This window comes from Alligator mississippiensis, chromosome 14, assembly GCF_030867095.1.
Source record: "Alligator mississippiensis isolate rAllMis1 chromosome 14, rAllMis1, whole genome shotgun sequence".
In the NCBI taxonomy this organism is placed as follows: domain Eukaryota; kingdom Metazoa; phylum Chordata; order Crocodylia; family Alligatoridae; genus Alligator; species Alligator mississippiensis.
The window spans coordinates 1,668,497-1,696,200 of NC_081837.1; the positions used below are offsets into that span (position 1 = coordinate 1,668,497).

The 27,704-nt window shown below is 45.5% G+C and overlaps 2 protein-coding genes and 1 long non-coding RNA gene across 7 annotated transcripts in view; 2 read left to right on the forward strand and 1 right to left on the reverse strand.

Moving 5' to 3' along the window:
• The window catches only part of EFCAB5 (EF-hand calcium binding domain 5), a 48,586-nt gene extending 40,378 nt beyond the window's left edge, over window positions 1-8,208 (forward strand). The window contains exons 19-24 of one of the 2 annotated variants that reach the window (XM_059717429.1): window positions 590-742; window positions 1,959-2,062; window positions 3,016-3,269; window positions 4,361-4,590; window positions 5,128-5,224; window positions 6,763-8,208. In XM_059717429.1, coding sequence (XP_059573412.1) covers window positions 590-742; window positions 1,959-2,062; window positions 3,016-3,269; window positions 4,361-4,590; window positions 5,128-5,224; window positions 6,763-6,977 — 1,053 coding nt within the window. In that variant the 3' untranslated portion in view covers window positions 6,978-8,208. The remainder of the gene's footprint in view (window positions 1-589; window positions 743-1,958; window positions 2,063-3,015; window positions 3,270-4,360; window positions 4,591-5,127; window positions 5,225-6,762) is intronic. The other variant, XM_019494929.2, reaches the window with a different exon arrangement.
• Window positions 51-1,963, reverse strand: LOC109284985 (uncharacterized). Its single transcript, XR_002092644.2, has 2 exons — window positions 1,488-1,963; window positions 51-634 (listed from the first exon to the last, which is right to left on the reverse strand). It is a non-coding gene; the product is annotated as an uncharacterized LOC109284985 (long non-coding RNA).
• Window positions 8,209-9,714: 1,506 nt separating the features above from the next.
• NSRP1 (nuclear speckle splicing regulatory protein 1) lies at window positions 9,715-27,704 on the forward strand. 4 transcript variants are annotated; one of them, XM_014600204.2, is made up of 8 exons: window positions 9,715-9,829; window positions 10,495-10,575; window positions 11,049-11,136; window positions 19,695-19,751; window positions 21,585-21,716; window positions 22,728-22,935; window positions 23,422-23,530; window positions 26,062-27,704. In XM_014600204.2, exons 1-8 carry the CDS (start codon window positions 9,810-9,812, stop codon window positions 27,077-27,079), a joined length of 1,713 nt encoding a protein of 570 aa, XP_014455690.1. In that variant the 5' UTR covers window positions 9,715-9,809; the 3' UTR covers window positions 27,080-27,704. The 4 variants fall into 4 exon arrangements, with proteins under 4 accessions (XP_014455690.1, XP_019350480.1, XP_059572976.1 ...); XM_019494935.2 differs by lacking the exon at window positions 10,495-10,575; XM_059716993.1 differs by lacking the exons at window positions 9,715-9,829; window positions 10,495-10,575 and adding an exon at window positions 10,689-10,814.

Below are 27,704 nucleotides of genomic sequence, written 5' to 3' on the forward strand. Positions count from 1 at the left end.
CAACACCGGCGGTGGGCTTGGGGAATGCACTGTAGCCTTGCGATCAGGACTCGTAGTAGAGATGATATCTTTTATTAGACCAACAAGATTTTGATTAGACCAACAGTGTGGCTGCCTGTAGACCCGCAGCACGCTATGGGATGTGCAAATGGCTTGAACAATGCCAACAGCAATCCCCTTATCAGCAGTTATCTAGGTGGCTTCCTCCCCATTAGGCCTGCCTGCTGAGGCAAGTACAGAGTTGTACCTGCTCCAAAGTTATTGGCTGCGGGGGGTCATTTTACCTGGCCGGGATGCAGCTCCTCCTAGAACCAGTCCCTGTAGTTGGTGATTCGGCCAGCAGGGAGCAGAGCAAGCTAACACTTTCTTTTGGAGCTCGCCTCCCATTTCATCAGGAGCTTGGCCAGGAAGCCTGCAGTCCCGTGTGACAGTGGGGCTCGGGGGCTGCCCTGTACTCCGAGCTTGTCCCTGCCGCACGGTGTTTTGTTCGTGCTACCGAGTTTGTGCTTCCTCTTGCCACTGTGGCACTGTCCCCAGCTTGATCGTATTGTAATCATTCCTTCTCATGCCAAGGGTTCTGCTCCCACAGGGCGTTTCCCATGCGTTCAGCAAAGCCTACCACCACGTCTGCACCCTGGAAAACATAATGCAGGTTGCACTTGCTGCTCTGGGCTGGCTGCACCCCAGGTCCCCCACCATCCGCGTGGTCACGACATACCTCATGGAGCCTGGCAGAGACAAGGTAAGCCCAGTCCCTTCAGACCAGCCAAGCCAAGGCCACTACTGCGATAAAGAGGGATTTGACTAGCGCAGACTGGCAGGGACCTACCCCCGTTTGGCTCCCCTTTGACTTCACCACCGAGAGGTTCTGCCTGATACTATTCACAGCAGGACTTTGTAGAGGAAAAGGGAAGGTCACCTTGCAAGGGGAAGCCACCGTTCTTTTCTGCCATCCCTCTCTCAGCAATCTTCCTTCCACCCTGGGAGAGCAGTTGGGATTCCCTTCAGCTCCTGATACAACCCTTCCCTTGCTTCCCTACACTAGCCAGAAGGGTGCTTCCTTACCCCCTGGGCTAAGAGCGCTGCCCCATTAGTGCCCCTGGCTCCTTCAGCCAGGGCAGCAAGACCCCTGACCCAAATGGAAGTGTCACCAGACCACGTAGCCACAAGATGAGCCAGTGTAGCAGTACTCTGCTAAATCAGTCCTCCCCCTGCAGAGAGGAAGCACAGCCAAGATCACCATATGGAAAAGGAGGATGGCTCGTGCTGGCTCTTCCTCCAGAAATGGTATTGGCAGGCAACGTGTAAATAGAGCAGAGGCCGCTCTGAATTAGCCCGCGTATAAGGGCAACCCGCTCCCCTGTGGTTCACACGCCAAGTATGCAGCAGGCAGTCAGAGGCCGGGCTGCGCATAAACTTACACCACCTTCAATTAGGCAGATGAGAAGGAAGACCGTGAAATATTTAAGGCTGAGTCCAAAGCTCACCGCAAAGGTCATGTGATGGCAACTGCTGCCACCACCGTTCAGCTGCTTCCCCTGATAACTGGGTTCCCACTGGAAACATTCCTCCCTCCAGGCTTTATGTTTTCCTGTTGTCAGCTGCCCGTGAGTCATGTTGTTTGCTCCCTAAAGATGGCTGCGTGCTTTTTCCCCTGTCAGGAGAGTGGGGCTCTAAGGATCCAAAAAACAACCGTCCTTTGGGGAAGCCCCTCATCCACTTGTAGGCATCCTTCTGGGCCGGGGCTCAGGTTACACAGGCCAGGTGAAAGAGGACGTTATTCCATTCTTGCTGCACTTTGGGGGCAAAACCTGACCTGCAGCCTTCCTTCAATCATCCCACTGCAGCTGAGCATTAAGTGTAAGCTCCGTCTTGAGGAATTAGCTGTTCTCCCTATAAGCGTAGGAGTGGAGGCTCCTCTCCTGCCTGTATAATAATCTCCCTTTCCTCTGTTCCAGATGTGTGACTATGCTTTGCGCAAGATGATGACCACAGATCACTCAGGGCAGATAGAAATCCACTCCCCTCCCGCTCTCTTCAGCAGGAAAGAAAACGTCTTCAGGTGGGCTTAGCCCCAGCATGGGGTTTATGGGTCATCTTCCAAGCCTGTGCAGCGAGCTGGGCAAGCAGAGAGAAGCTGGGCTGCTGCTCCTGCAGCAAGAGGGCTCCCATTTTGATCTCGACTTCGGTGCATGCAGGAGTCTGGCTGCTGGACAGGGGATCAGGCTAAAAGTGGCCACATCCCGTTGCTGTGTTTGGCCGGCAGCTGGCAGAAGATGCATGCAGTATATAGATAGCCCGTGGGTGTGCGAGCACACACAAACAGAGCATGCTCACTAACGCAGCGTCTGTCACATGTATGGTAGTAAACTCTCAGTCTGGAGGGCAGATCTTGGACTCTGTCCTGGAAATGTTTAACGTCATGCATAATGCTTACTAACGTGAGCAATTCTGTTGGCTGCCCTGGGTCTGGTAGCAAAAGTTTGCAGTGTCAGGCCCTGTATCCAGAGTGTCCTGTTCTTTAAATTAGCATATCTTTTTTTCCTGGCAGCATTATCCTCATTTCCCCTGAAACATCCTACTGTAGAGCTATTTCCTTCAGCTGCCAAGGTCCTCACAACTTATCTATTAAATACGTCTTCTTGAATTACTGAACTTAAGTCAAGCAGTGGCCTGCTGTTGTGGTATATGGTTTTGCTTTGTATAGAGCTCTGTGGCGCAAACATCAGCATCATTGCATATGGAAAACCCTATGTACGACCCTAACCTATACCCGTGAAGCCTCCCTGCAGCTCCTGACACCAGACCAGGATGAGCAGGGTTGCTTTCCAGAAGGCTTTTCCTTGCCACGTTGTGTGGCTCTGACAGGGTCTGCGTGTAGGCTGCAGGGAGCAGAGCAGCTGATGTAGCAGTGTGAAAGCTCCTTCTCTATAAGAGCGCGGTGCACCTAGGAGTTGCCTAAAAGCCTGGCGTTCTAGAGTTGCTGAGATCGCCCCTGTTTTACTGTCTTTTCAGGGGTTACCTGTTCAAGTGCGCAGACAGCTCTGGAGTCATTAGCGCCTATGTCTATGGAGAACATCACATTGCCGTTCCACTCCGGGAGCCATCGGGAGAGACCCTCGGGGTGTTTGATCTCATCACCGGACCCCGCCAGGGGTTACCACCGCCTGAGCACAAAGACCTGCAGGCCATGCTAAAGATGGCCCAAGCTGCCTGTTGGGAACTGCTGAGGGAGTCGGCGGGGGAAAGAGGGCCAAGCTGCGTCTTAGGTACTGTATTGTTCAGAGAGGATTGGGGGGGCGGGGTTGGCACAGATGAGGGGTCTCGGTAAAATCCTAACCTAGGCTTCCCTCAGACAGGTGCACAAAGGGATGCTTCAGGAAAGCTATATCTCAGCAGCCTCTAGGAAACGAAGGAGAGGGAAAGATTTGCTTAGGGACTCTGTGCTCCTCAGGGTTACTCCAGGCAGAATCCAGACACCTGGGTTTTGCCATTCCCAGGGTAACTGCACCTCTGACCCCTTCCAGACCTCCTCAGGGACACCCCACTTTGTGGCTCTCGCCCTTCTCGAGACGGAGACTTGTGTTCCTCTCTCTCCAGACTGGGCTTTTCGGCTGCAGTGCCCCTCAGCCCAGCCTATCTCTGCAGGTATGATTTGATTCAGAGCTGCAGCTCTGCTTTCCCTCAGGGACAACGAGAGTTGGCAAGTGCCCAGGCAGCCTTCCCAAAGCAAAGTGCTCTTTATTTAGAACAAGGCATTACAGAGAACACGTCACGCAGCTGGCAGGCACGCGTGGCAGGTAACCGCCGGCACGGCACTGCACTGCACAGCGCCCTGGCAGGTAGACGGCTCAAGGGTGTCAGTACTTGCATCCAGAGTGGGCACGTCCGTCTCCCAGATCAGGCCTCTTTATGCAGTTTGCCTTTTGTTTTGTCAGGCTCTTCAACCAGAGCCAGTGAGCGTGTGCCTCTCCCTCAGGGACTGAGACTTCCATAGTCTTGCTGTCTGCATTAGTGATGTACTTTAATTACTCTCTTAGTGACTTCAGCTCCCACAGGAAATCCCCCCCACAGTGTAAGGGACAGACAGATACAGACAACGTTACAGCATTAATACAATAATCTTTGAATATCCCGTGCTCCTGAAGACTCAACCGCATCACAGTGAGTCCTGGTCCTTTCTCAAACATCTACCCAGGCTCTTTGTTAGTAGACCATTTGCAAACATTTTGTATTTGCTTTGGAAAACGCACCCTTGTTCATCATGAAGTGGGAAGACCCCCTCCGCCCCAATCAAAAGCTTGTCTTTGGTGGCTTATCTTTCTGAGCAGCTCCTTGAAAAGTTGGCTTGTGATTCCAGAAGCAGAACACGTGGCAGATGTGAGGAGTGCAGGGGTACTTTTCCATCGACTCATGCTGCAGGACCTGCGTGTGTGTGTCCAGAAGCTCGGTCCCAAGTCCTTTGCTGAAATAAAGAGCTGCATAGAGCCTCCGGCTGTGGTGCATAACATCTTGAAGGCTGTGCTGCTGCTTTTCTACCCCCAGTGGAAGGGCTCAGAGAAGACTGAGAACTGGAGTCAGTGTGCGCTGGTGAGAGATCAAATGAGTAAGGTGTACAAAGTTTAGCCGGCATAGCCATCGGCTAAGGGTGGGAAAACACCCTATCCCCTGGCCAACACAGTTATGCCTACAAAACCCCTGATGGGAACACAGCTCTACTGACAGAAGAAGGCTTCTGTTGGCTTAGCTAACATAGTTTGGGGACATGGGGTAAGTGTACCAGCACAAAGGGTCCTTCTGCTGGCACACAGTGTGTCTTCACTGCATGCCTCTAGCAGCAGGAGCCCCATAACATCAACAACCCTACAGTCTACCAAACTGATCTACTGACAATGAGCCCTTCTCCAGCCCTTTGCCCCTCTGATACAAAGCTTGCTTGCTTGGCCTTCTGCTTTCTGGTTTCCCTTCCCTGTCCTCCCAGCCTCCTTCCACAACAGCTCCACTCCTGCTTGCCTGTCTGCTTCCAGAAGTGCTCCCTAAGATCCTCCCAGGTTTGTCAGTGGCCTCTTTAACCCTTCACTATTTCCCCCCAGCCACCAACGTGACTCTGTGCGCTCTGTCTTGCAGGAACTTGATGGTGATTTGATTCAGAAGATTTACTGCTTTGATCCGACTGCTGCGTCTGCGCAGGTCTGGCCAGAGCTCGTGTCAGACTGCATCAAAGGCAAGTATTAGAAACTTGTTCCAGGGTCACCTAAGGTAGCCCAGCAACTAAACAGTGTCCCAACCAGCACCGTACTTAGACTCCTGGCAGCCCCTGGCAAACTTAGTATCGGGCTCCCCTTCACCAGAGGTAATGATAATAATCATCATTATTTTCACCATTTTCTGGCCCCCCTTTCCATCCATGCCTAGGCAGCCACCCAGTTTGCCCATGCCTGTGTCCGGCCCTGGTCCTGACAAGTTCTCAATTGAATCTTTTAAGTTCCACGTGTCAGGAGCCCATTCTTGGCTCCCCAACAGACTGAATCCCAGATTGAAAACTTGAATCCAGGCAGCACTGCCACCTCCATGAATGATTGATTTTCAAGATGTACAGCGAGACATCCGCAACGAGTCTTCCGTGTAACCATCACACGCCACATGTGCCTGCCCTGTACTATAACAGCTGCCATAGCTGCCCACCCCATGCACGGGTAAAACGACACCGAGGTGTAACAGACTATTTCACAGTGGAACACGGCAGAAAAACATGCAGCATTTCAGGTGCCTTTAATACCATACGCTAGATTAGTGTCCATCGCCTGAGAAACAACAAGGACACATCTGACCTTGCTAGAATCGAGCTAATTACATGTGGTGATAGCTTTTGTTGGTCACTTCTGATCTTAGCATGGGCTGTGCCTGCAAGAATGGCCTCTTCCTACAGGAGCCCCTCTAGGAAGAATATATTAGAAGACTGTAATAGATGTACTTATCCTCCGGCAGATCACTTAACCAGCATCTGCCACGCTGATGCTCTTACTTTTTTTGTGTCAACATACATATAGATGTATTAAGTACTCTGTATTCAACACCATCATACACTTTACAAGGACCTTTTAAACATCAGTGGCCCATGTCTGCCGCGCTGTTGATTTGTCCCACCAAACTCAAACCTGAACTGTAAAGGATAATTAGAGTGTGGACTTAGTCCAGCTCTCCAAGCTTGACAATATTCAAATACCTTGCATGGAAAAACGAAGAGCGTTTCTGTTTAACAGTCAATTCGAGATCCCCATTTGTTTGCTCACAGCGGTTGTCAGTATTCTAGCAGAACAACCATAAACATCGTTTGTCTCATTTGGAAATATTTATATCATTTGTCAAGCAAGCAATAGAAACAAGTATTTTCCAACCACTGTGAAATATTAGTACTGTTCTCCCCACTGCAAAAAAGCCATGTTGGGAATTAAAATGTGCAGCAGCGGATGGAGGTAATTCATTCTCACTCAGTGAGGAAGTGTGATTACCAGTTGTCTTAAAATAGATTCCTCCCTTGCAACCTGGGTGAGAGGCTTCACTTCGGGTTTCATCTGTCAGTAAGAGACTCTAGCAGCGCGTGTTCCCACATCAGAATTCGCTAGGACGCTGCCCCTGGTCCTGTGCGAACTTCCACCATCTTCAGTGGGATTCTCCCTGGGTGCAGAGGTCCACGCTGGTGCAGTGCTGTGCCCCCCTTCCCGCTAGGACTTCTGGGTTAACGTCTTTTCTCTTTTTCAGGTGTGCCTAGGGGAGACGTGTGGCAGCACGGCTCAGTCCTCGCTGAATGTCTGTACAACTGGGTCCTTACTTGTCTAGCACTTGCAGAGCTCACACAGAAACTGCCATGTGCAAAAGCCCCATCTCTAGCCTCTTTGACACCAAGCCCCAGTCTGACTGCAGATAAGTCATCAGACATGCTGTTGTCCCCAAACACTAGCAGTTCTCTTATTTGATGTTACTCCTTCTATTGTTTGGGATTTGTAGGTATGAAATGTTTGTTGCTTTAAAGGGTTGGAAAGCCAATAGACCTAGCCAAATCAACTATTTCAGGCTGTGAAAGGGAAGAATTGTGCTACCAAAGGTAGGTCACTAATGTGAGGGGACGTGATTGCACAGATTACTCTCTGGCTTTTGTTGAATTCTGACAAGAGGAAAGAGAGAGCGGGGTTAGATTAGAGGGCAAAATGAAATGCGTATGTCTGTCCAGTTACATGGGTCACAAATAACAGAAAAGAGAGTCACTTCTCTAAAATGACTTCAAAGAGTCATGTTAACCTAACAGACTGTCAGAGAGCTGGTGTTACCCTGAATGGGAAGTGCATTTATTGTAGAAAAGCCCTCCACTTTTAATACAGCATAAAGAGTTTTTGTATTGGGTTAAAGCTGGTGGTTACGGCAAACTTTCCTGACTAGCGCAAGATTCCATCTTTGCAATAATGTATCTTTTGGCAGAACCCGTTTTTAATAAAATTTGGGGAAATTAAACTTCTTTTTTCTTTATTTACTTGACAAAGTGTAATGTCTACCAAATCATTTGTAATTGGAGATTGCAGGTTGCTTTTTAACCTCTTCCGATAAGATAATGGCGATTAGCTGATACTTGCTTCTAACCTGCAAATAGGTTTCATCTTTTGGTGGCGGGGGGAAGATTTTCAGGTTGTTTGAAATGATATTTCTAGGAACAATGTCCATACAGATATTATATTGATATCCATGAGCCCTTCTCACTTCAGACCAGGCGCAGTAGCCGTTTGCTGTGAATACAAATGGGTTGCTAAGCTTCACGAAGGAAATCAAATGGGTTGGATGCTTGTGATCTGCTCCAGCGAGGCGCATCGCCCCCCACGGGCTTGCTCTCGGTCAGTACCTCTCCAGCTTCCCAGGCAACTGAACCAGATACCAAACGGAGACCTCAGCTGCACTTACTGGCATTGCCCTTCCCATCTGAACGCTGTCCTGCAGCATCTCTCAACCAGCCTCCCTATCACAAAACCAGGCTTTGTAAGAGCCCCAGCCAGGGCCGGTCCAGGGGTAGCTGGCCCCCCTTGCGAACTGTGTACCTCGGCACCCCCACCACTTCCAATACCGAGGAAAATAAGAAGTCTACAATGAACTTTTACATGTACGTACTTGATATTCAAAATGAACGATAAAAGAATAGAAACAATTTATTTTAGTGAAAGAAAGCGTCATGAGCTGTAAGATGATATACAAGGAGGGGTGCATCTTTTGGAAGGACGCTGCCAGCAGTATGCTCTTGCCGTAAGTCCTCTTGGAGTTGAAAAGGGAGGAGGTTGCGATTCTAGTGATCTTTTCAGAGGCCTTTCTCCCCTTTCCCAACCAAAGGCCTTAGACCAAAGTGGAGCCGTAGCCACGCAGGGCTGTTATTTAGAATGATGTTCCTGTTATTTTGTTCTGCATATAATTTTGGCGCTCCCCAAATTTTGGTACCCTAGGCAACCTCCTAGTTCGCCTAATGGTTGGACCGGCGCTGGCCCCAGCTCTGTTTCAGAACACAGCGTAGAGATGAGCACGAGCCAGCCACAGAGGGGAACTTAAGGTGGAGGTCATCCTGAAAGACCCTAATAAAAGCCGAGGGTGCCAGGCCTTGCACTTGCAAGTCACAGACCTGGGCTAGCACGAGAAGGCGTTTCTGCCTCTCTCCCATGGTGCCTGGATTTTCCAAGACTCAGCCTCCCCTTTCCCAACAGCCTTGGCTGGGGGTCCGCAGCTGTGGGGGAACAGCTCCACGCAGGGATGTTTCTCGGCTCCGCCACACCCGAGCGAAGGAGGCTCCAGGTCGGCAGCAGAGACCAGGGACGGCAGGGGCAGCCGCCTGCCCAGGGCATCGGGCAGGGATGAGGCCTTATTCCCACTCCCTCGTTCCCGGCTCCTTCCCGAGAGCTAATCTTTGAAAATGAAAGATCCCTAGCAGTGAATGAGGGTGGGAACTTCACCAGAAAGGTGTGTTTGTAGGCAAAAAGGTGTCTTTATTAGTAAAAAGGTGTGATAGCAAAAAGGTGCATTTATTAGCAAAAGGGTGTGTTAGCAAAAAGGCATACAAAAATCTAGAACTCGTGGTTCCAAAATTATACCTTTTATTAGACCAACTGGCAAGAAAATTGTCCTTTTCTGCAAGCTTTTGGGATCGAAGTCCCTTCGTCAGGCTCTGGGAAAAGTGTAGATGGGACAAGATGGTAAAAAGTCCCCATAGCAAAAAGGTGTATTAGTAAAATAGACAAGGTTCCTTGGGTGACTCTGATATCTTTTATTAGACCAACCCAAATGGTTGGAGAATAGTTATTGAGCAAGCTTTCGGGTGTCAGGCTAAGGAAGTTTCAGCACGTGGTGTGTGCTCTTCCTGGATTAGTAAAATATGCATTTATCAGCAAAAAAGTGTGCCTGTAAAAAGGTGCATTTATTAGTAAAATATGCATTTATCAGCAGAGGTGCGTTGGTTAGGCTAAACGCAGGAGGAGAGCGGGGCGGGGCGGGGCGGGGCTGTCAGTGTCGGCCCCGCCCACACCCGCTGCCGGAGGCGGGGCCGCACCACGTGACCCCCTCCCCGCGCTCTGCGCTTCCGCGTCGGCACTTTCGACACTTTTACGCCTGCATGAAAATTAACCCCCTGCCCCGGGGGCGGGCCGTCCCTTCCCCCCCGCCCGGCGGGCCCGGTCCCGCCCCGCCCCGCCCCGCCCCGCTCCCCCGCAGGCGCCGGGCCCCGCCGCGGGCCGTGAGGAATCTGCGTGCGCCGTGAGGCGGGCGCGCGGGCGGCCGGAAGGAAGATGGCGGCGCCCAGCAGGCAGTGAGTGCGGGGCCGAGCCGGGCTGGGGGGCGCAGCTCCGCCGCTCGCCCCGGGGGCGGGGGTCACAACCAGCGGGGCCCCTTTGCCGCCGTGATGTAGCTGGGGCTGGTCCTGCTTGGAGCAGGGGTGCGCTGCGTGCGGCCCCCGAGCCCCTGCCACCCTCCTGGCCTGCCCCGCTGTGGGCACCCCTCTAATGCTGCACCCCGCCGCGCCCTGCCCTGCCCTGCCCTGCCCTGCCGCACCCCGCCGCGCCCTGGCATCGCAATGGCGTCGAAACAAACCTCACCGCCCATCCCTCCACGTCGCGCTCTCACGTCTCCACCCAGACAGACGGATGGACGAGGGGCTTGCTAAGCGCGGGGTGCGAGGGGCGGGCAAAGGGAAACCCCCCGAACGCACGGGGCTGGGAGCAGTAACAGCAACCGCCCTACCCTGGGTTTGACTCGGCTATTTAACACCCCGATCGCGCTAATTAACATTTTGATCGTGCTATTTAACGTCGCGCTCGCGCTGCTTTAACGTTTCGATCGCGCTCGCGCCGTTTAACGTTTTGCTCGCGCCGTTTCAAGCACGAAAGGCGCTGCGTTCCTCTCGGTTTGTGCGCACGCCGCCGCCAGCGCCTTCACAGCCTCCCTTTCAGCGCTTGTTCTCTTCCCTTCGTGTAGGTGGGACAGTTCATTCAAAGATGTGCAGGAAATAGGCGAGGACAAGAACAGTTACAAGAAACTGACTCAAGGCCTGACCAAGTAAAGACTTACCGCTGATACTAACTTGGCGTACATGACTAAGTCCGTGGATTTGAATGGGGTTTCTCACGTGTCTGCAGACTTAAAAAATGCGAGTCAGTTTTTTTTTGTTGCGGAAGAAGTACTTCAGGAGAGACTTGAGAAACGACCGGTGTTGTGGATGGGTCGAGGAAGTCCCTTGTATGCGAAATGAGTGGCATAGAGTAAAGCGTAGGGACAACTACAGGACAAGCTGACAAGTAGGCAGTAACACTGGCCTCGTTTCTCCCCAAATTATCTAAAATGCACCCAGCTGTACGGATCTTCATAGTTTGCTGTTTTGTTTTTAATACTGTGTGACTGGTGTGCGTGCGTGCGTGCGTGTGTGTGTGTGTGTGGCAGGGGGTGAGGGGAGGACTGTTGTGGAAGATATACGTGATTAAGACCGTATCGTCAGTAATTTTAACCAGACCGTTTCTAATCTCTTTCCCTAGATATGGACTCATTTTGCCCAAGAAAACACCACAGAAAACTCTTGTTACAAAGAAACCTTCAGTATTTGCAGACGACTCTGAGGAGGAGGTCAGTTATCGATAATTTTCTCCCGAGTTTCTCTGAAGCATAGATTGAATTCTGGGGGGGTTTAGTACGATAAACAGAGGCATATTCTCAGCGTCGATTGGGAAGAGTTTATGGGCTGCTAGTAAAACGAGTGCAAGTTCGGCCTACCTTTTAATTTCAGATAGTCATTTTGAGTGGCATGAACTAGCTGTTAAAGCAGAGCCGTGGCTCTGACAACTCTGGGTTCTGTCCTCCTCTGCCGTTGACTTGTGTCATCTTAAGCAACTTAATTTCTCTGTCGGCAAACAGCTCTTTCAAATATATATTTTTCTGCTGCGGAAACATTACTTCCAGGGCCTCTCAGAACATTTTAACAGCCTGTTTTGCTGCTGCAGCTTGTGTGTATAACGTAAGTCTTCAACAGGGCTTTCAAAAGTGTGTTCCTGGCGATGTTTCTGAAGGGGTTCGCACTTAACAGGATGTTGCTTTTTAAGGGGAGAAGTGTTGATTTAGCTATTGAATTTGAAACGCGTATCAGCTTTTAATGGTCTGCTCCCAACTCCAGTTGAAGTTGGTAGGAGTCAAGTCTGCTCTAGTGTAGCAGGGGCCAACCTTTTTGGAAGCTGTGCCGCCAGTTAGCCCCATGCCCTTGCCGAGTAGCACTCCAGTCCTCTTCTCCTGTTCAGTCGGCTGTTCTGCTTTCTGATCCTAGCCCTGTTCTTCTTGTCTGACCTTCTGCTCTGTTTTCTGCTCCCTGCCCTATCTGCCACTGTGTTGCCTGTCCACTCCCTGGTCCGCTGCGTGCCATGCACGGAGGCTGCCCATACCACTTGTGAGACATACTGCAGGTTGACCACTGTGCTCTAGGGAGAGCAGTGCCAACTTAGCACAGGTTCTCATGGAGTCTAACACAACAGGGGAAAAACCACTGCGATCACACACTTCACACTTGTCCTGCTTTTCAATGAACCTCAGAAGTTCCTTTTTTATGCAAGTGATGAACACGTACTGTGTAAAATTACTCCATATTAGTAGATCTGTCTAACATTTGCTCCTGTATATAAAATATTTGCTCCATGACCAGGTAAAACACCTGGTTTGAGTCAAGTATCTGCAGCAAAATAAATGCATGAAGGAAAGGCCCCAACTACCAGGGCCAGAATGACATAACTGAACTGAAAATAAGGATTTAATAATCAGATTGAATTGAGCACCAGGGTTAATTATATTGCTTATCTTTAAAATGCTACAAAGGCCCCCCACCTGTAAGCATTTGCCCATGTGCTTAATTTTACTTGCAAGTTACTTGATACGCCTTGACTGATACTTACGACAGCTCTGCTACAGCCTTTTTTTTCCAGGCGAAGTACAGACAATCAAAAAGCCCGAGGCTGAATCGATTCAGTCTTTGCAGTGTAGTCTAAGCTGCGTAGTTGAACTGATAAGCAAGCAAACAGACGTTCGCATGCCTGCAGTCGCCCAGGCCAGAAGCTGGGAGACGCTAGAGCATGCCTCCCTGCTTGGCTGGAGCAGACAGCTTGGGCCAAGGTGCGAAGCATCCTGGGATGCGCGGGGACTGAGTTAACTTGAATCTGGAGGGGTTCTGGACAGAAGCTCAATAACCTAAATCAGTTAACTCTGATACTATGTCCCTCCAGGTTTATCTTAAACCGGTTTGGGCCGTTTTGAAAGCAGTTTATATGCACTGAAGTTCTGTTGTGTTATAGATTTGAATGGGTTCAAATCACTCATACCAGTTTATGTGTAATTTCTGCCCCTAGTCCCAGACAGAGAGTTTGTAATTGGCATTCAGTGCAATTAGGAAGTGAAATGTCCTCGCTTCTTGCTAAGCTTGTGCAAGAAACATAATGTTTTCCCCAGGGATTTGCTTTCTCCACAAGTATAGCTTTTTAGTAACCAAGACATTGATGAACAACTTGTGATGTTTAAGTTGCAAGTATCCCTTTATCTAATTCGCATGTTTTAAAAACATAGCCACAGTTTCAGAATTTCTACCTGCTCCAGCAGAGGGGGCTGAAACCCATCTAAATGAAGCTGTACTTTGCATTGCTATCGGACCAGAAAAAGCAGCTTAGTGGATACCCGGATACAGCTGGATATTTTACACGTTATTTTTCTAAGACACCTTCACCATAGTGTTCTGAAAGAAAATAGCAGCTGCCACTGCATTTTATATAGAGACCAATGTGTTCAGTGTACTTTGAGAAGGGCTACTGGCCTGAGTTCTTTGGGGGAGTTCGGTAAAGAAATCTGCCTGCTTTGCGGATCCTGAGAGGGCAGGGGAATGGATCACATGCTGAGTTGCTCGGTGTGGTTGAGTTCCCTGGAGGGCTTAAGGTGTTTAGGGAACTTGAATGTCAAAAATATAGACACCTACAGAGTTTAGGTACCCCCAGGGATAGGTGTCAGCTGAGCAGGGGTTTCATGCTCACAGTTTTGGACCTATGTGGCTCTCAAATCCCTCGTTTGGACTTGCCTGAGATCACGTGGGGAGTTTGTGACTGAACCCTGGTCTCCCAAGCCCCAGAATGGCCCTTGGTTCCTGAGTGCTTATCCTTCCGAGTGAAGTGAGAAGGGGGAAGATTCAATCCAACGAGATAATGTTTTTATCATCATTGCCATCTCTGCACACTTCTAGAATTACACAAGCCTCAGAGCTTGAAGCTGATGAGTGAGAAAACAGGCGGTTGCCCCTTAGACATAGTAGCCTGGCAGTACTTCCCTCAGCCCCAAAAGGCTGTTATCCCAAAGGATGTCTGTGCCCAAAGAGTGTCAGCAATACTAATGGATGCTGCCATTGCTCTGTAAAGCCTCTGTGCAATTCATGCTTTAAGCAGCTCGGTGCTTTTTTAGTGAGGTAGACATAAAGCAATATGGGGAAAGCAGGCAAAGAGCACATTTGAATGCGATGCTGGTGGCTAACCAATAGCGTAACAGGTTAAATTCCCTTTCCTGCAAGGGATTTGTAATGGGTGCTGATATACTCCCTTCCAGAGTCCACTATAATAAGTTACAGCGCACAGCCTGGTATGGTACATAGCCCCCAGAAAGTAATAATCTCACAACGGCCTTTATCAAAAAAAGTGAAATCATTTTTTTTAAAACAAAATTACTTTATTAGTTCAGTAATAATTTCAGGGCTTTTCAAGATAAGGAGCAGCATTTGGGAGGGGTTTCATTTCCTGTCTGCTACCTTATCAGTGAGAACTACATCTCGAATGTCTGAAGATTGTGTATTTTTAACTGAACTCTAATAAAGTCCATGCCAGGGAGTCTGCACACCTGACTTGGTCATTGTGATCACATATCAGATACCAAACTTTTTGTTCCCTTTTTAATGTTACTATGCATATTTCATTACGATTTTGCCTGCACCCTTGCTGCATCGGTGAGAATAGATTTGAAAGATGATCATTTTTATAGTCTGCTTGATGTGGCCGAGCTGGTTAGTGGCTGCAAGTTTTTGTGGAAGGTGATCCTTCTGGTTTATTAAGCAAAGCATTTGTGTTTCTCAGAGAGCAAAAATTCTCTTTAATTGCAATATTTAACACAGCTAATTAGAGCAGGAGAGCAAGCTTGCTCATTCCGTCATGTTAAGTACATGGTAGGAAAAGAATGACAAGGATTTTTGTGGATGGTATCTTCTTTATAGGGCCAACTGCATGGCTGGGGTAGGCTTAGATAAGGATGTGTGTGGACCCTCACCAACTCCAAATGGCAGTATGGACTTCACAGTTTTAGCCTATTTTTTTCTATAACAGCAACTGAAAAGAAAAAGAACTGAAAGGAAGAGAAGCTCTCCTTCTCATTCCTGAGTGCACACACATTCCAGCATCAACTCATTGAACTCTTTTTGGCTTTAATTCAGTTCTGCAATTTCCAGATAAAAATCTATACCATGACTGTTTCCTGCTGCTTAGTATATTAATTATTTATTATGTTCCTCACTTTGAATCTTTATTCATGTTTTCTTCCTTGTCAAGTTGAGAGCCGTCTCTCCCTAGGTAGGCACTGGTCTGAATACTGTATTAGGTCAGCATGATATAATTAAGCATAGAGACCAGAGCAGTAGTTGCAAACCTGACATGGAAAGTTTTGCTCTGATGACCAGATTATTTAACTCATCTTCCCTCATTCACTGGCTAAATAATAGCCCTAATTTTTCCATTCTTGGCAATTGGCCAAGGAGTTTCTGCATACCGAGTTAAGACCAGTTTGGTTGTAGTGGGAGATTAAAATCAGTCCTGGTCTAATTTCTCTGCCATTGACATAAAGCTAATATCACATCCCTTTGGAAATGAACTACAAATTTGAAGAAAGATACATTATTCTGTGTGCATAAGGTTGCATGTGCTGTAGGAGAAACCTCTAGAGGGGATGGTGTACCACTGTCAGAGAGAGGGGGAGTAGGCATTTACTTATTGAGAGACCTCTTAAAAGAAAAGGATAAAGCAATATATATTGCCATGTATACAGATTACTACAGTACTTGGCATTTGGGCAAAAATCTCAAATCATTCTTCCCTCGCTTGTGAATCCCTGAAAAACAGAGGCTCTGCCAGCGATAGAAATTATTCCATCGGCATTGGCCATTAAAATACACCCTGTTACAGATCGTCTAAGTTTCTACTGAGATCATCTGTACTTCTTGAGAAATCAGTGAGAGACCTACAATGCAGCGGCATTTCTTATGCACGTTGAGACGCTAGCTTAAAGTCGCTGATTCATAGATTCATTGGTGGTGAGGCTGGAAGGGACCTTGTAGATCATCACACCAGGCAGGAAAGATAACTGGGGTCAAGTGACCCCAGCAAGGTGACCGTCCAGTCTCCTGATTATTTTAGCATTTTCTCTGAGGTAGTCTTAAATTCTAGCACTGCTGCAAGAATGCCAACTCGAATAATATTGAGTTAGTCATCGGCCACAGGCTTCAGTCAGTGGTGCTGGACCATCCACATCATGAACCACTCCCTTCCCCACAGCAGATAGGACCAGCGGGTCTGGAATGTAGAAATGCAAGGGACTTAAAGTTTCTACAAAACCTAGACCCAAATACATGCATGCTTTACTCTGTGTCTTTTTTTCTTAGGTATTCAACTTGGGAATTTTGAATTGCTTTGTGAGCTTTGTGTACTGTGTTTGTAGTGCTTTAAAAATGCATGGTTCACATGTTTATTTGCAGTGAGGCATAACCGAGGCAGTGTGAACCACTCGTCAGTAGATTGAGTCTCCCGTTTTTCTCTACCCTCGTAGGGATATTTTAAATAAGAAATGCATTTTGAAAGGAGATGGAGAGAGAGACAAGAACTAAGTGGCAGCACAAGGTATAAGAGAATCAAGAAAGAAAGGTCAAATGGAAGTGGAACGGGAAGGAAATGGAAAAACTTTGGGTAGATTTTGCAGGGGTAGCACACTGTAGTGTCTATTTTAAGAATTTTCCTTGGTTTGCACGATAGAATGGCATGCTGTTTCACTGCAGGGTTAAACTACTTTTTCTCTCTTCAGAAAATATTAAACTGTAAGCGTTGTGCCTCCAAAGAATAGTTTGATTGTGGGCAAACAGAAAGCACAAAACAGATTGGTGAGTTTGTCGGGTCTTTAATAAACAGGCAGTTGATAAGTAAAAACAATACAAAAGAACAGGAAGTTCTCATCTATCAGTGCTCGGAGCACAGCAGGAAATTGTCCCCCATAAACCAGGAGAGGAGGTGTTTGTCCTGAACCTGTTTTACTTAAACGGACTGGCACGCTGTACAAACAAGCGGCAGGTGGACCTCTCCAGAGGCTGGTGTGCAGTCATAAGGCCTGCATATTACTTTTGTGTTTGCCTGGTCTGTTGACCAATATGTCCTGCTTGTCAAAGAAGAAAAAAAATATTCTAAGCAGTTTCATATATTTTGATGAAAGACGGTTAACTCCATAAATACATGGCACCTTGCAGACTTGTATGCCTCTTTGAATGAGTTAGTCTCTAAGGGGCCACCCTGCTCTGCCCTGGGCCCCATTTCAGACTAACTGCCTCTCTGCCTACGTGCAGCTACTGAATTTTTTCCCCTGCTTCTTACCACCTCTCTCTGTCCTTTCTTCCCAAGGAGGTGCCTCCCTGCCAAATCCTTCTCCCTACAACTTCTGTCTAGTGACAGCTCTCATCCTTCAGCTAGGGGCTGTGTTGGGCAGGGCTCCGTTCGGACTCCATCAGTGATGTTCCTTACCATGCCAAGCAACGGACAACCTTCTCCCAGAGCGGGGGTGGCATCTGGGTCTTTTGTGAAATGCTGGGAAATAACTCACCCGCAGAGTTAGCTGACATAGTCTTTTAAGCTGGGGAAGCCCCACTGCTTGTCATGTAGCCTTTGGGAAAAACCGTATGAAATTAGCATGCGTGTTTAATTGAAAAATATTTTAAAATAATCTGAAGTGCTCACGCAGCAGTTGAGTCTCTGACGTCAGAATCAAACCGAACTGGATTTGTGAAGCCAGGATTATCCTAATACAGGAGCATGGGACTAGAAAGGACGAGGGGAACTGAGCCATTGAATCCATTCCTCCACGTTTGCCAGCACCAAAAACATCCATTGTAGAAAATGTGCGTGCATATTATGTTATATATCCAAATATAATGAATCTGGATTCCTACCTAAATAACGCAGCAACTTGTAGCGTAAGGATGCAGTGTCTGTCTGGCATTACAGTAGACTTGGTATATGCTTTCAGCAGTTTACACCGTCAGGAGGAAAGCGCAGCTCTCAAATGACTCCGCTGTGGTGATCCTGCAAATTTGCCAATAAATGTATTACTGATGCCTTTGCCATTCTCAGTCCCCACAGACATGGGGAAGAGAGTGTGACCTGCTTCCACGCCTGCCTTACGTGGCCACTGCTTAGATAAGGCAGAAGGCAGGGTTAAGATGCACCTTGTAGACTAAATGAATCAGAGGTGAATCAGCTTTTGTGAGCACTGGATGAAGCTAGCTCTTACTTAGGAAAGCTTATGCATCTCTCACCTATAAAGGTACATCTTTACCCTGCCGTCTGCCTGACTTCGAACTAACAGAGCTAGCTACACCTCCCTGCTAGATAAGAAAGGCTGTCTCGATAAGCGCAAGGAGAACTGAGTAGTTCTTAGCTTTGCATCCTGGAGTCTTGTCCCCCCCCACTTCCAATGCACATCATGCTTTTCTTTATAACTTAGCTTTTACCATTTGAAGTGTGGAGCTGACCTTAGTTTTGACTCTTGCCTGCCAAGATCCACCCCATACAGAGCTATTCAGCTGTTCAAAAAAGGGAGTTTTGAAATGCGCAGTGTTTCAGGGCTGCCTTTTCAGTTTTGTTTTCTTTTTTAACCTGTCTAGGACCAGTCACACACCGTGTATGGAGTTAATTATCGAGGGAGAATGTTTTAAGGAAGTATTTTGAATAGTTTAAGGCTCTTTTAGCATTAGGATTAGTTCCCTGAATCTAGACTAAATTATAGCAAGTAAATTGTAAAACACATAAGGAGAGAGAATCAAATCTGTGTTCTAGTATATACTTGTTGAAATAACAATGAGTATTATTTACAGCACAGAAAAAGAACCACGTACAATCTTCAAAATAGAAATGAAATTGTGCTGGTGCCATTAGTTCTTTTTCCGTAGGGTAGAAAACACTCGTTGCTACTTTCCTGAAATTCAAGCCATGTGTTCGTCCGAGGTGAGCTGCGCAAAAGGTTGCAAAGTTTGGGGGTTTGCAGTATTTTCATTGCTACAGTAAGATAGTGAAGGGACCTGTCGGTGATCCATTGGGCACTGTTCAAAGTTAGCAGGACAGCCCTCCGCTTCTTCTGTATTGACACATCCATTCTGATTTCAACAGCATAGGAAATGAGGGACATGGCGCAGTGTTGTTTTGCAGAGGTACCAAGTCTCGCCTTTCAGCAGAACTGGTCGAAATTGTGGTATGAGGTTTGCTTGGTTTTCTCTGGTGCATTGTGGTGTCTGCACATGGAAACTACTTGCTGGCAGTTTTTCATTATCTTTTTTATTGAAGACTGACGACACAAGCTCTTTCTCTTTTTAAAAACTCCTTGTAGAGCACGTTTCATGCGGTACTGGAAAATTCAGGTAGCTGCCAAAATGCAGAAGACCTTTTTTTCAGCGTTTTCCTGTTTTAAAATACTACTGAGAAATACCTAGTTATATGAACAGGCAATGATTCATGTCTCCTAATGAATCCCTTTAACAGCAAGTATTATCTATTGATTTGAGACAATAAAAGGGAAGCATCACTAAGTTAAAAACATGCTGCTTAGAAAACAGGCATTTTCAACAGATGGTAGAGTATTTCCTTCAATAGAAGGCAAGCCAATATTGCTATTCTCTCTCATTTTTATTTTAAACTTTTCAAGAATTTTAGAGTAATGGGTTACATTATAAGCTATAAAAGTTTGATAATGAATAATATGATACCTTTTTTTAAAGCTACGGTTTATTGATTCCAATATTAGAAAAACAGCATGCAGTACAAACCATGGAAACAAATAATCTAATGTTTACATCTGTCAATATTTCCTTCTCACAGACCTCTGTGGGTGAGAGTCTTCAAAAAGAAGCACTGAAAAAACAAGTGATGAAGCAAGTAAGTTGAGATTGGGAGGTTGCTGTGCACATGACAAAATAAGGATTTGTTGTGGTTGGCAACCATTCAGCTAAATCCTGTTTTCCCCTTGCAAGCAACCAGCATGCAAGTATATTCTTTTATAGCACAGACGAGATAACCTGCCTCCGTCTTATCTCTGTATCTAGTTTGCCCATTCCTCTTTCTTCTCTTCTCTCGGCAGTAGTGCATCCCCGACTGCATCGCCACACTTACTTCTGGTGCGGCGGTCTTTGCAAGTCCTTCAGGCACTTTGGCCCCAGATTTTCCCATAGCGCTCTCACACACACAGGCACTTAGCATTTGTGGAAATCCCACATGTTCTACTTTTCTTCCACCTTGTACAGCAACTGTGATATAGATATGATGGTTTCAAGCGGGTAAAATAAAGATTGTAATATTAATAGCATCATTTAACACTCGTACATCTAGCTTTCCACACAGATACAGTCTCAGAAATTAGGATTAGCTGTAATTAAGCTGCCCAGTTAATGACGATAGTCAACAATGCAGGTTTTTATTAGGTTTCTAGGCCATTGGGGATTGTGCTCCCCCAGTTATTTTTAGAAGCATAAGACTTTAAGAGTAGGTATTTTAAGTGAAAGTAAAATTTGAGTTAATTTTAACAATTAACAATCTAGTGATGTCATTTCAGTGAACTTGTCTAATGGGTATCTGCAGAAAAGTAAGTTATTATGAAGCAGGCTATGAAAAAATAATCGTATTTCTTCATGTTCAGAGCCAGTGTTTTAAAAATCTTTACTTACACACGATAATTTTACCTTATCTGCAACATGAGATTTTTATTTAAAAATATATAGAACTTGCTACTTCTAATTTATCAAATATGCATCTCCTAGCTAAGGAGATAGAAGTTAAAAATATGTATGTCTATGTTTTTGTTAGCGTAATAAATGATTCCACTTTTCTGACCAGGACTCTTCTTGGGATTCTTTTGGCTGTGTCCAAAGAGTAGCTGAAAAACAGTCTAATGCAAACTGTGTACCTGGGTTTCCATAGAGCTGATTATAGTTTACTGCATACAATAAAACTTGCAGACTACTTCATACACGCACTGTAAAACAACAAGAAGTTGCAGTTCATTCTGGGCTGTAGACTGCTGTGATGCTTTACTGAATTTATTTGTTAAACAGCTTGATTTTTAGAGGACAACGTAATATTTTAAGGAAGCTAAAGATAGCAAAAAAGTAACAGGTTCTTATATAATGAAGTCCTACCTAACAGCAACCCTTTGCATTATACTCAGAGGTAAATTAGCTAGAAAAACACATGAGCTTTCAGTAAAAAAAACAAACCACCAACTGTAGGAAAGCGGTTACATTTATCCCAACCCCATGGCTCCATACGAGTTAAAATGTACAGTGGACAAGTCTGTAAATGAAATGTGTGACATAGAAATTAATATATGAATACTTCTAGAGAAAACTAAGAAAAATATATGGCACAACTGGTTTGGTTTAGTTTATTTGTTTCTTTTTTAAATTCTGCATAACTTGTTTAATTTTATAAAAATAGTAATTTTCCATGAAGTAGTCACCATAATAGCTCAGTTGTTGCTGCTTTATATTTTCTCATCACACTGTATTGCCTAATCTCATAAATATTCTTCTTCTAAGTGATCATTTATAATAGCAGTACTAAACCAAGGACTTCATAGATCAAGCAATGTTGAACTTATGTTCAGTTTTCTATTAGATTTATATCATAAACTGATCTGATTAAATCAAAAAATATAAATAAAAAGTATGAAAAACATAAAGTTGCTTAGTTTATTTTTCTTTCTTTTTTTTTAAGACTAAATTAGAGATTCAAAAGGCCTTGGCAGAAGACTCTACAGTTTACGAATATGACAGTATTTATGAAGAAATGCAGCAGCAGAAGAAAGAAAGTGATGCCAAAGTGTTGTCAGGAAAAGATGACAAAAAGGTCCATACCTGAAAATGTATGCTGTCTGTCTTATCTCTCCATGCTGGGAAAATAGCCATGACTACTTAACAGATTTTACTGAGGTTCATGATATCCTAGGAACCAGTTGTGCATGCTGTAGTGGGGGCCTACATGTTCTGTGCTCAGAAGCTGTGATGTTATAACAAGTTTGTTAACTTGCTAGCTCAGCAAGCATTTCTGAACCTTCATCCAGTGTCATCATTTAGTTGATCCGGAGAGCAACAGATTCATGACTAGCTTCCTACCAGTACGCGCTGTGGGGCAAGGACCCTGTCGTCTCGTGCGTTTACGGAGGACCTGTTACGATGTGCTGATCACAGTTAGATCCTGGGAGCACTATAACAGGACTCTTCCCAACAGTGAAAATAGAACCTAACTGAGGGAGGAAATAATGTCTTTTGGCAATGAATATATATATATATATATATATATATATATTATCTACTTCTTGCTTGTTGGCTTATAGAGGGCCTGCCAGGCAACTAACCAAATTATATCCTGTCTGTTAAATATGAACCATTTTCCCCAGCTCAAATCATTCGTGTTTATTGCAGAGTATTAGGGAATGATACTGGAAAGTTGTGTTATCATTGCTCATGTCATGGGGTTTAGGAGTATTTATCGGGTTGTGCAAGGTGTAAAAGGTGTGGCATTCTGTTCCCAGTTACCAAAAGGAAACGAGGGAGAACTGCTGCTAAACAGAAACCTGTCAGAGGAAGGGTTGTGTTGAAAGAAATCAAAGTTGCACCCCCCAAAGTTAAGGTGACATTTTTGCTACCTGTTTCATTGTTGAAGGAAAGGTTTCCATGATCAAGACATGAACTATGTTCATTGAGATCATTATCCCAGCCGCAACAACCTCACGAATTAGCTAGACTAGCTACTTTTACTCTCACAAACTGATTTCTTTTCAGTGTCCTTAGCAATTCTAACCTGTTCTGACGCAGCCAACCTGATTCCTTCTCATTGTTTTTTTTTTTCCCACCTTAGCCAAGGTACATCCACAGTATCCTCAAAGCAGCTGAGATAAGAAAGAAGGAAGAAGAAAAACGAATGGATAGAAAAATTCAGAAAGAGCGTGAAATGGAAGGAGGAGAGTTTGATGACAAGGAGGCTTTTGTAACATCAGCTTATAAGAAAAAGCTGCAAGAGAGGGCCGAGGAAGAGGAAAGAGAGAAAAAAGAGGCAGCGCTGGAAGGTGAGAGTTACACACAACACATACGAGTTCCCCTCAGGAGAAAAGCGTGGCATTTGCCTTTAAAAAAGTACTTTTGGATGTGATTTATAGTGTTGTTGCCCTGGTCTCCGAACAGGGCGTGAGATGCTGTATTATGGAAGACAACACAGGGGACTGGATTGGACTTGGAGGCTGAGGAATAGAAGGGTTCCTGCCCTTTCGTGCCAGTAATGGTTGGGTGACTTGTTTCACATGGGAGTTGTTACAGGAAAAGAATGAGTCAGTGTGCCTTAGGGATACTAAAATGCTAGTAGCAATCCTGCCCAATTTTCAGAAAGCTGTCCCAGATGTGAAAGTAATTGGTTTTTTGCTGGAAATTGGTAAAGCAGCATACATGTGAAGGGAAATCACTCTGGCAGCTTCTCTTTCTGGAAATCAGCCCTACCACATGTGAAAAGGGTCTCATGATTCCTGACTATTGTATCGTTCTTGTTTTTCTTTCCTTAGCATGTCTGGATGTAACCAAGCAGAAGGATCTCAGTGGATTCTACAGACATCTTTTAAACCAGCAGGTTGGGGAAGAAGAGATGCCCAAATGCAGCCTTCGTGAAGCCAGGTAGGTCAGAGTTTTTAAAAAGCTCTTTAAATCTAAACCTGTTTCATGGCATTCAAGAATCTGGTGTCACTGGCATCTTGGGAGGGAAGGAATACCAAAGTGCTGGTAGCAGAAGTCGCATACTTTGTAGAGTTGGCTGGTTGGAAAATGTGAAAAGATCATCATCATTGGGTGAAAATGTGGGAATTGAGAAGGGAGCAAAAATGGAGGGAGCTTTTTTTTTTTAATGCTGCCAAAGGGATAGTTACGGTATGTCACGCTGGTGGTCGCGTGGCATTGTTACAGGCTGGTTCTTATTTTGATGTTGCAGAGTTTTTTCACCAGCTGCCTTAAGCCAAGGATTTTGCTTCCTCAGGGAGAATGAGTCCAATATTGTTTGGGCTCAGCTGTATACTATTATGCAACTTCACATCACAGTTCATTTTAGTCACCACTTAGAAAATCACATCCCACATAACTTTACTGAAAAACTTGTGGGTCTTTATCATTGTGCCTGGCCAACATTTTCTCATAAAGATGGAAAAGAATCTTAGTTTGTGTAAGTCTTGTGATAAAAGGAAAGAAAGCAGATGGACAAAGTCCAGGGGAAAACGTTCAAAGGTTATTATACGTACCGTTTAAAACAAAAGCATTAAGTGGAGCTGTGTTACTGCTGCAGCTGAAGGAACGTAGCTCTTTCTTCTCCTCTGGTTAATAGTGATCACGGGGTTTAATTTATTGTAGAGCTGTATTGCAACAAACCAGTACTTTATTCAGCTTAAAACTACCTTGTGAGGACCTTAAACATGGTTGTCAGGGAGTAGGTGGATGTTTGATATTCTAAAACTATGAATAAGTAGCTTCAATCATGAGGATTTGTGGGACTGAAACTGGACGAACGTTTTTGTCAGTTCTTGGTTCCGGTGAGGTAGGTGATCATGTTGGAGATCCTCAGCCTGAGGCAGGACTTCTAGCTTGCCTTTTAATATGAGGATGTGCCATGTCATTGGAAATAATGGGGAGAGGAAACCAGGGCAACTTATAACAAGAGATAAAAATACTTACAAGTGCACCTGTTTGTCACCCTGCAGTTTGAAGAACCAGCTAATAAAAGAGCTCGTGCTTGGAAAAGCATAGCTGTTTTAGGCTTAACTTTCACTGGCAAAGAGAATTTAAGCAGTCTGTCTTGGACATCGCCAACACAATTCCTGTGAGGTCGCTTACCCAAACTGTTTGCGTTACTTTTGCTTCCTTACAAATAGATCCGGACAAGTTATCCTCTGTTTGATCTCTGTGAAGCAGCGCCACTTACGATTGACTCGCTTGCTTTTGTATTTTTTGAACAATTCTTTGCAGTTGAAAATGCTTTTTTCCAAGTGTGGTTATGTTCAATGCAGGGTTTCAGAATAGTGGCTTCTTAACTGTAATGATGAAGTCCTATCGAATGAATGAATACATCTGTGGGGAAAAAAACCCAAACAGCAATCTATTCTGTTGCCAGCAACAAAACTATCAGATGAGTTCATCTGAAGATTTCCATTATTTTTGTTAATTTTACCACTGGCACTGTAAGGTTACAAAAAAGGCACAAGTAGATTTTCAGCTGTTAGACAAAGTTTGAAAAACTCCATAGAGAAAAATCAAACCTTTGGCTTGCCTTCTTGCTCAACTATCGTGGGAAAGTAATTGAGAGAGAAGAAATAGGGAATGCCGCAATGTAATTTTTAAAGTCATTTTGCACTTTAAACCATGGGTCAAGCATTCAGCCTAGCCAGATGGTCGACTGATTTCTACAGCAAATTTCCCACATACCGGCAGTGCAGCAAAATGATTAGTGAAAACAGATATGTGGCTTCTGTAATCAAAATGCACCTCCTTATCAGTCAAAAGAAGACTGACTGCTTATAACCTTTTTTGGCATTGCCGAGTCTGATATCTGCAAAGTGTCCCATGTTTCCTCTTTTATTGCACGCTGCAAGCTAAAAACGTTAACAAGATCTTAGCGTCACTACAGCCGCAAGACTGAGGGCCTTGGCAGGAAGCACAGAAATATTCAGGAATATTGAACTGACATTTAGACTAGAAGTTGTTTTTACAAGGACACGTTCAGCATGGGGTGTTCTGTGTACGGCTCCTGTTAAAAATAAAGTTCGTAACGCTCAGACACCAAAACAAGGGGGGGAAAATTCCCACCTCTTCCCAATATAGGAATGATGTGGTATGGGTATGAATCACCTGGAAAATGGCTTGCCACATAGGTAGTGTTACCAAAATACAAATCAGTGTTGTATCCCAGAGGGTCTACAGAGCTATAGCCTTACTCATTCTTGAGATCAGTTCATTTGCCTTGCATGTGACCAAAGAACCCGATGCAGACTTTCAGTACGAAGGATATTAGAACCAGAACAGCAGACTAGATTTGCCTGCTTAGACTTTCCTGTTGCGTTTCTTCTGAAGTCTCAGAAAGAAATCATGGGCTCCAGAAGTGTTTGAGACTGCAGGCTGTGTAATATCTTTTTTTTTTGTTTTTTAAATGCACAAAAAAAATTTAGGATAAAGGAGGAAAAATCTAGCAGTACTTCTGATGAAGCCAGCCAAAGGAACAGAATTCCAGAGGATGGACTACAACTCAAAACCGCTCCTAAGGCAAAGGACAAGGATAATCCAGATGCGGACACTGATTTAGAAAGTGAGAGCAGTGATGATGACAGAAAATATAAAAACACCAAAGTTCATTCTAAAAAGAAGGAAAGCCGAGACAGTTCTGCAAGCAGCGGGGAAGATCCCCAGCATCACAGGAGCCGGAAGCACTCCACGTCATCAAGATCATCCAGTGACGAAGGAGGTCACCATGCAAAAGCCCAGTCAAATCATCCTCGGAGAGAAGAGAGTGGGACAGGTAGAAGGGAAAGCGATGAACAGTACAGGGAAAGCAATTACGAGAGAAGAGGCAGGGCCCAGGAAAAGGATCACCAAAGGAAAAGGGAAGACCAGCACAGATATGGAGATCATAGCAGTAAAGATAGCTACAGAAAGAGGGAAGAGCAGGAGGACAAACGTAGGGGGAGAGAGAGAAAAGAGAGAGAAGGACATGACCGAGAATGGAGAAGAGAGAAGGAGAGGGAAGACAAGCATGCAGAAAGGGAGCGGGAAAAAGAGAGGTTAAGAAATGGCAGAGACGGATACAGTGAGAGAGAAAGGGAGAGAGGGGGGAAATGCAGAGAGAAGGAGGAACCTGCAAAGGAGAAGAAAGAGCGAGATGATAAAAGTGAAAAGAAACACAGGGACAGGAAGGAGAGCAGTCCTAGAGCCTTCGAACGAGACAGCCAGCCTGATCCTGAAAGAGAGCGGGAGAGGGACGATGAGGGAGCCTCGAGCTCTGAGAAGCGCAGGGCTGAAGAGGGAGGGCTAAGCGAGGCCAAAGAGCAGACAGAGAAGCCGTCAGACGGTGTGAACAAATTCGCCAAGCGGAGCAGCGAGGAGACAGTGACGTCGGCAAGGGACCGCTATTTGGCTCGGCAGATGGCACGAGTTAGCACAAAATCCTACGTGGAGAAAGAAGAGGATTAGCTCGATTTCAGTGGATAAAAAAGAGATGGTAGACTCTCGCTGGTGAGAAAATCGCTACATCAGGGACTCTGCCTCGAAGTAAAGTTTTCCCTGGCTGCTTACTCTTCCTGGGGGTTTTATAACATCCGTACAAATTTAGTAAAACAACTTGTTTTTTCTTTTTTTTGGAATATGTAAGTAGTTAATTCATTTTGTGCCTGCATTTGGTCAGTTGTAGAGGGAAGATGTTTAATTTTGCTGGTTCTGTTCATGTTGGCTTTCAACATCCTGTCCCCTGTGTCATTGAGACCGGGCCACTCCTATAGAGGCTAAACCGAGACAGGTAAGAATACCACAGTCCCTGCTATCATATAATCCCTGTGACCGCTTGTAACAGCAGCAACTCTGCTGAAGCAACAGCATGCTTATTAAAAGACATCACTGTTCAGAGAAGTTGACAAAGATTGAGGGAAACACAAAACTAAACGTTGGGAAAATGCAGAAAAAAAATCCAAAATTATAATTTAGCAGAACCCCGTATATACGGGGTTTTTTCATATCGACCTATTGAAAATGTGGGGTTTGGTTTTGTTTCTAGAGCTTGATGTATGGAAATAACTAAATAAAATGTACATTCTGTACTATA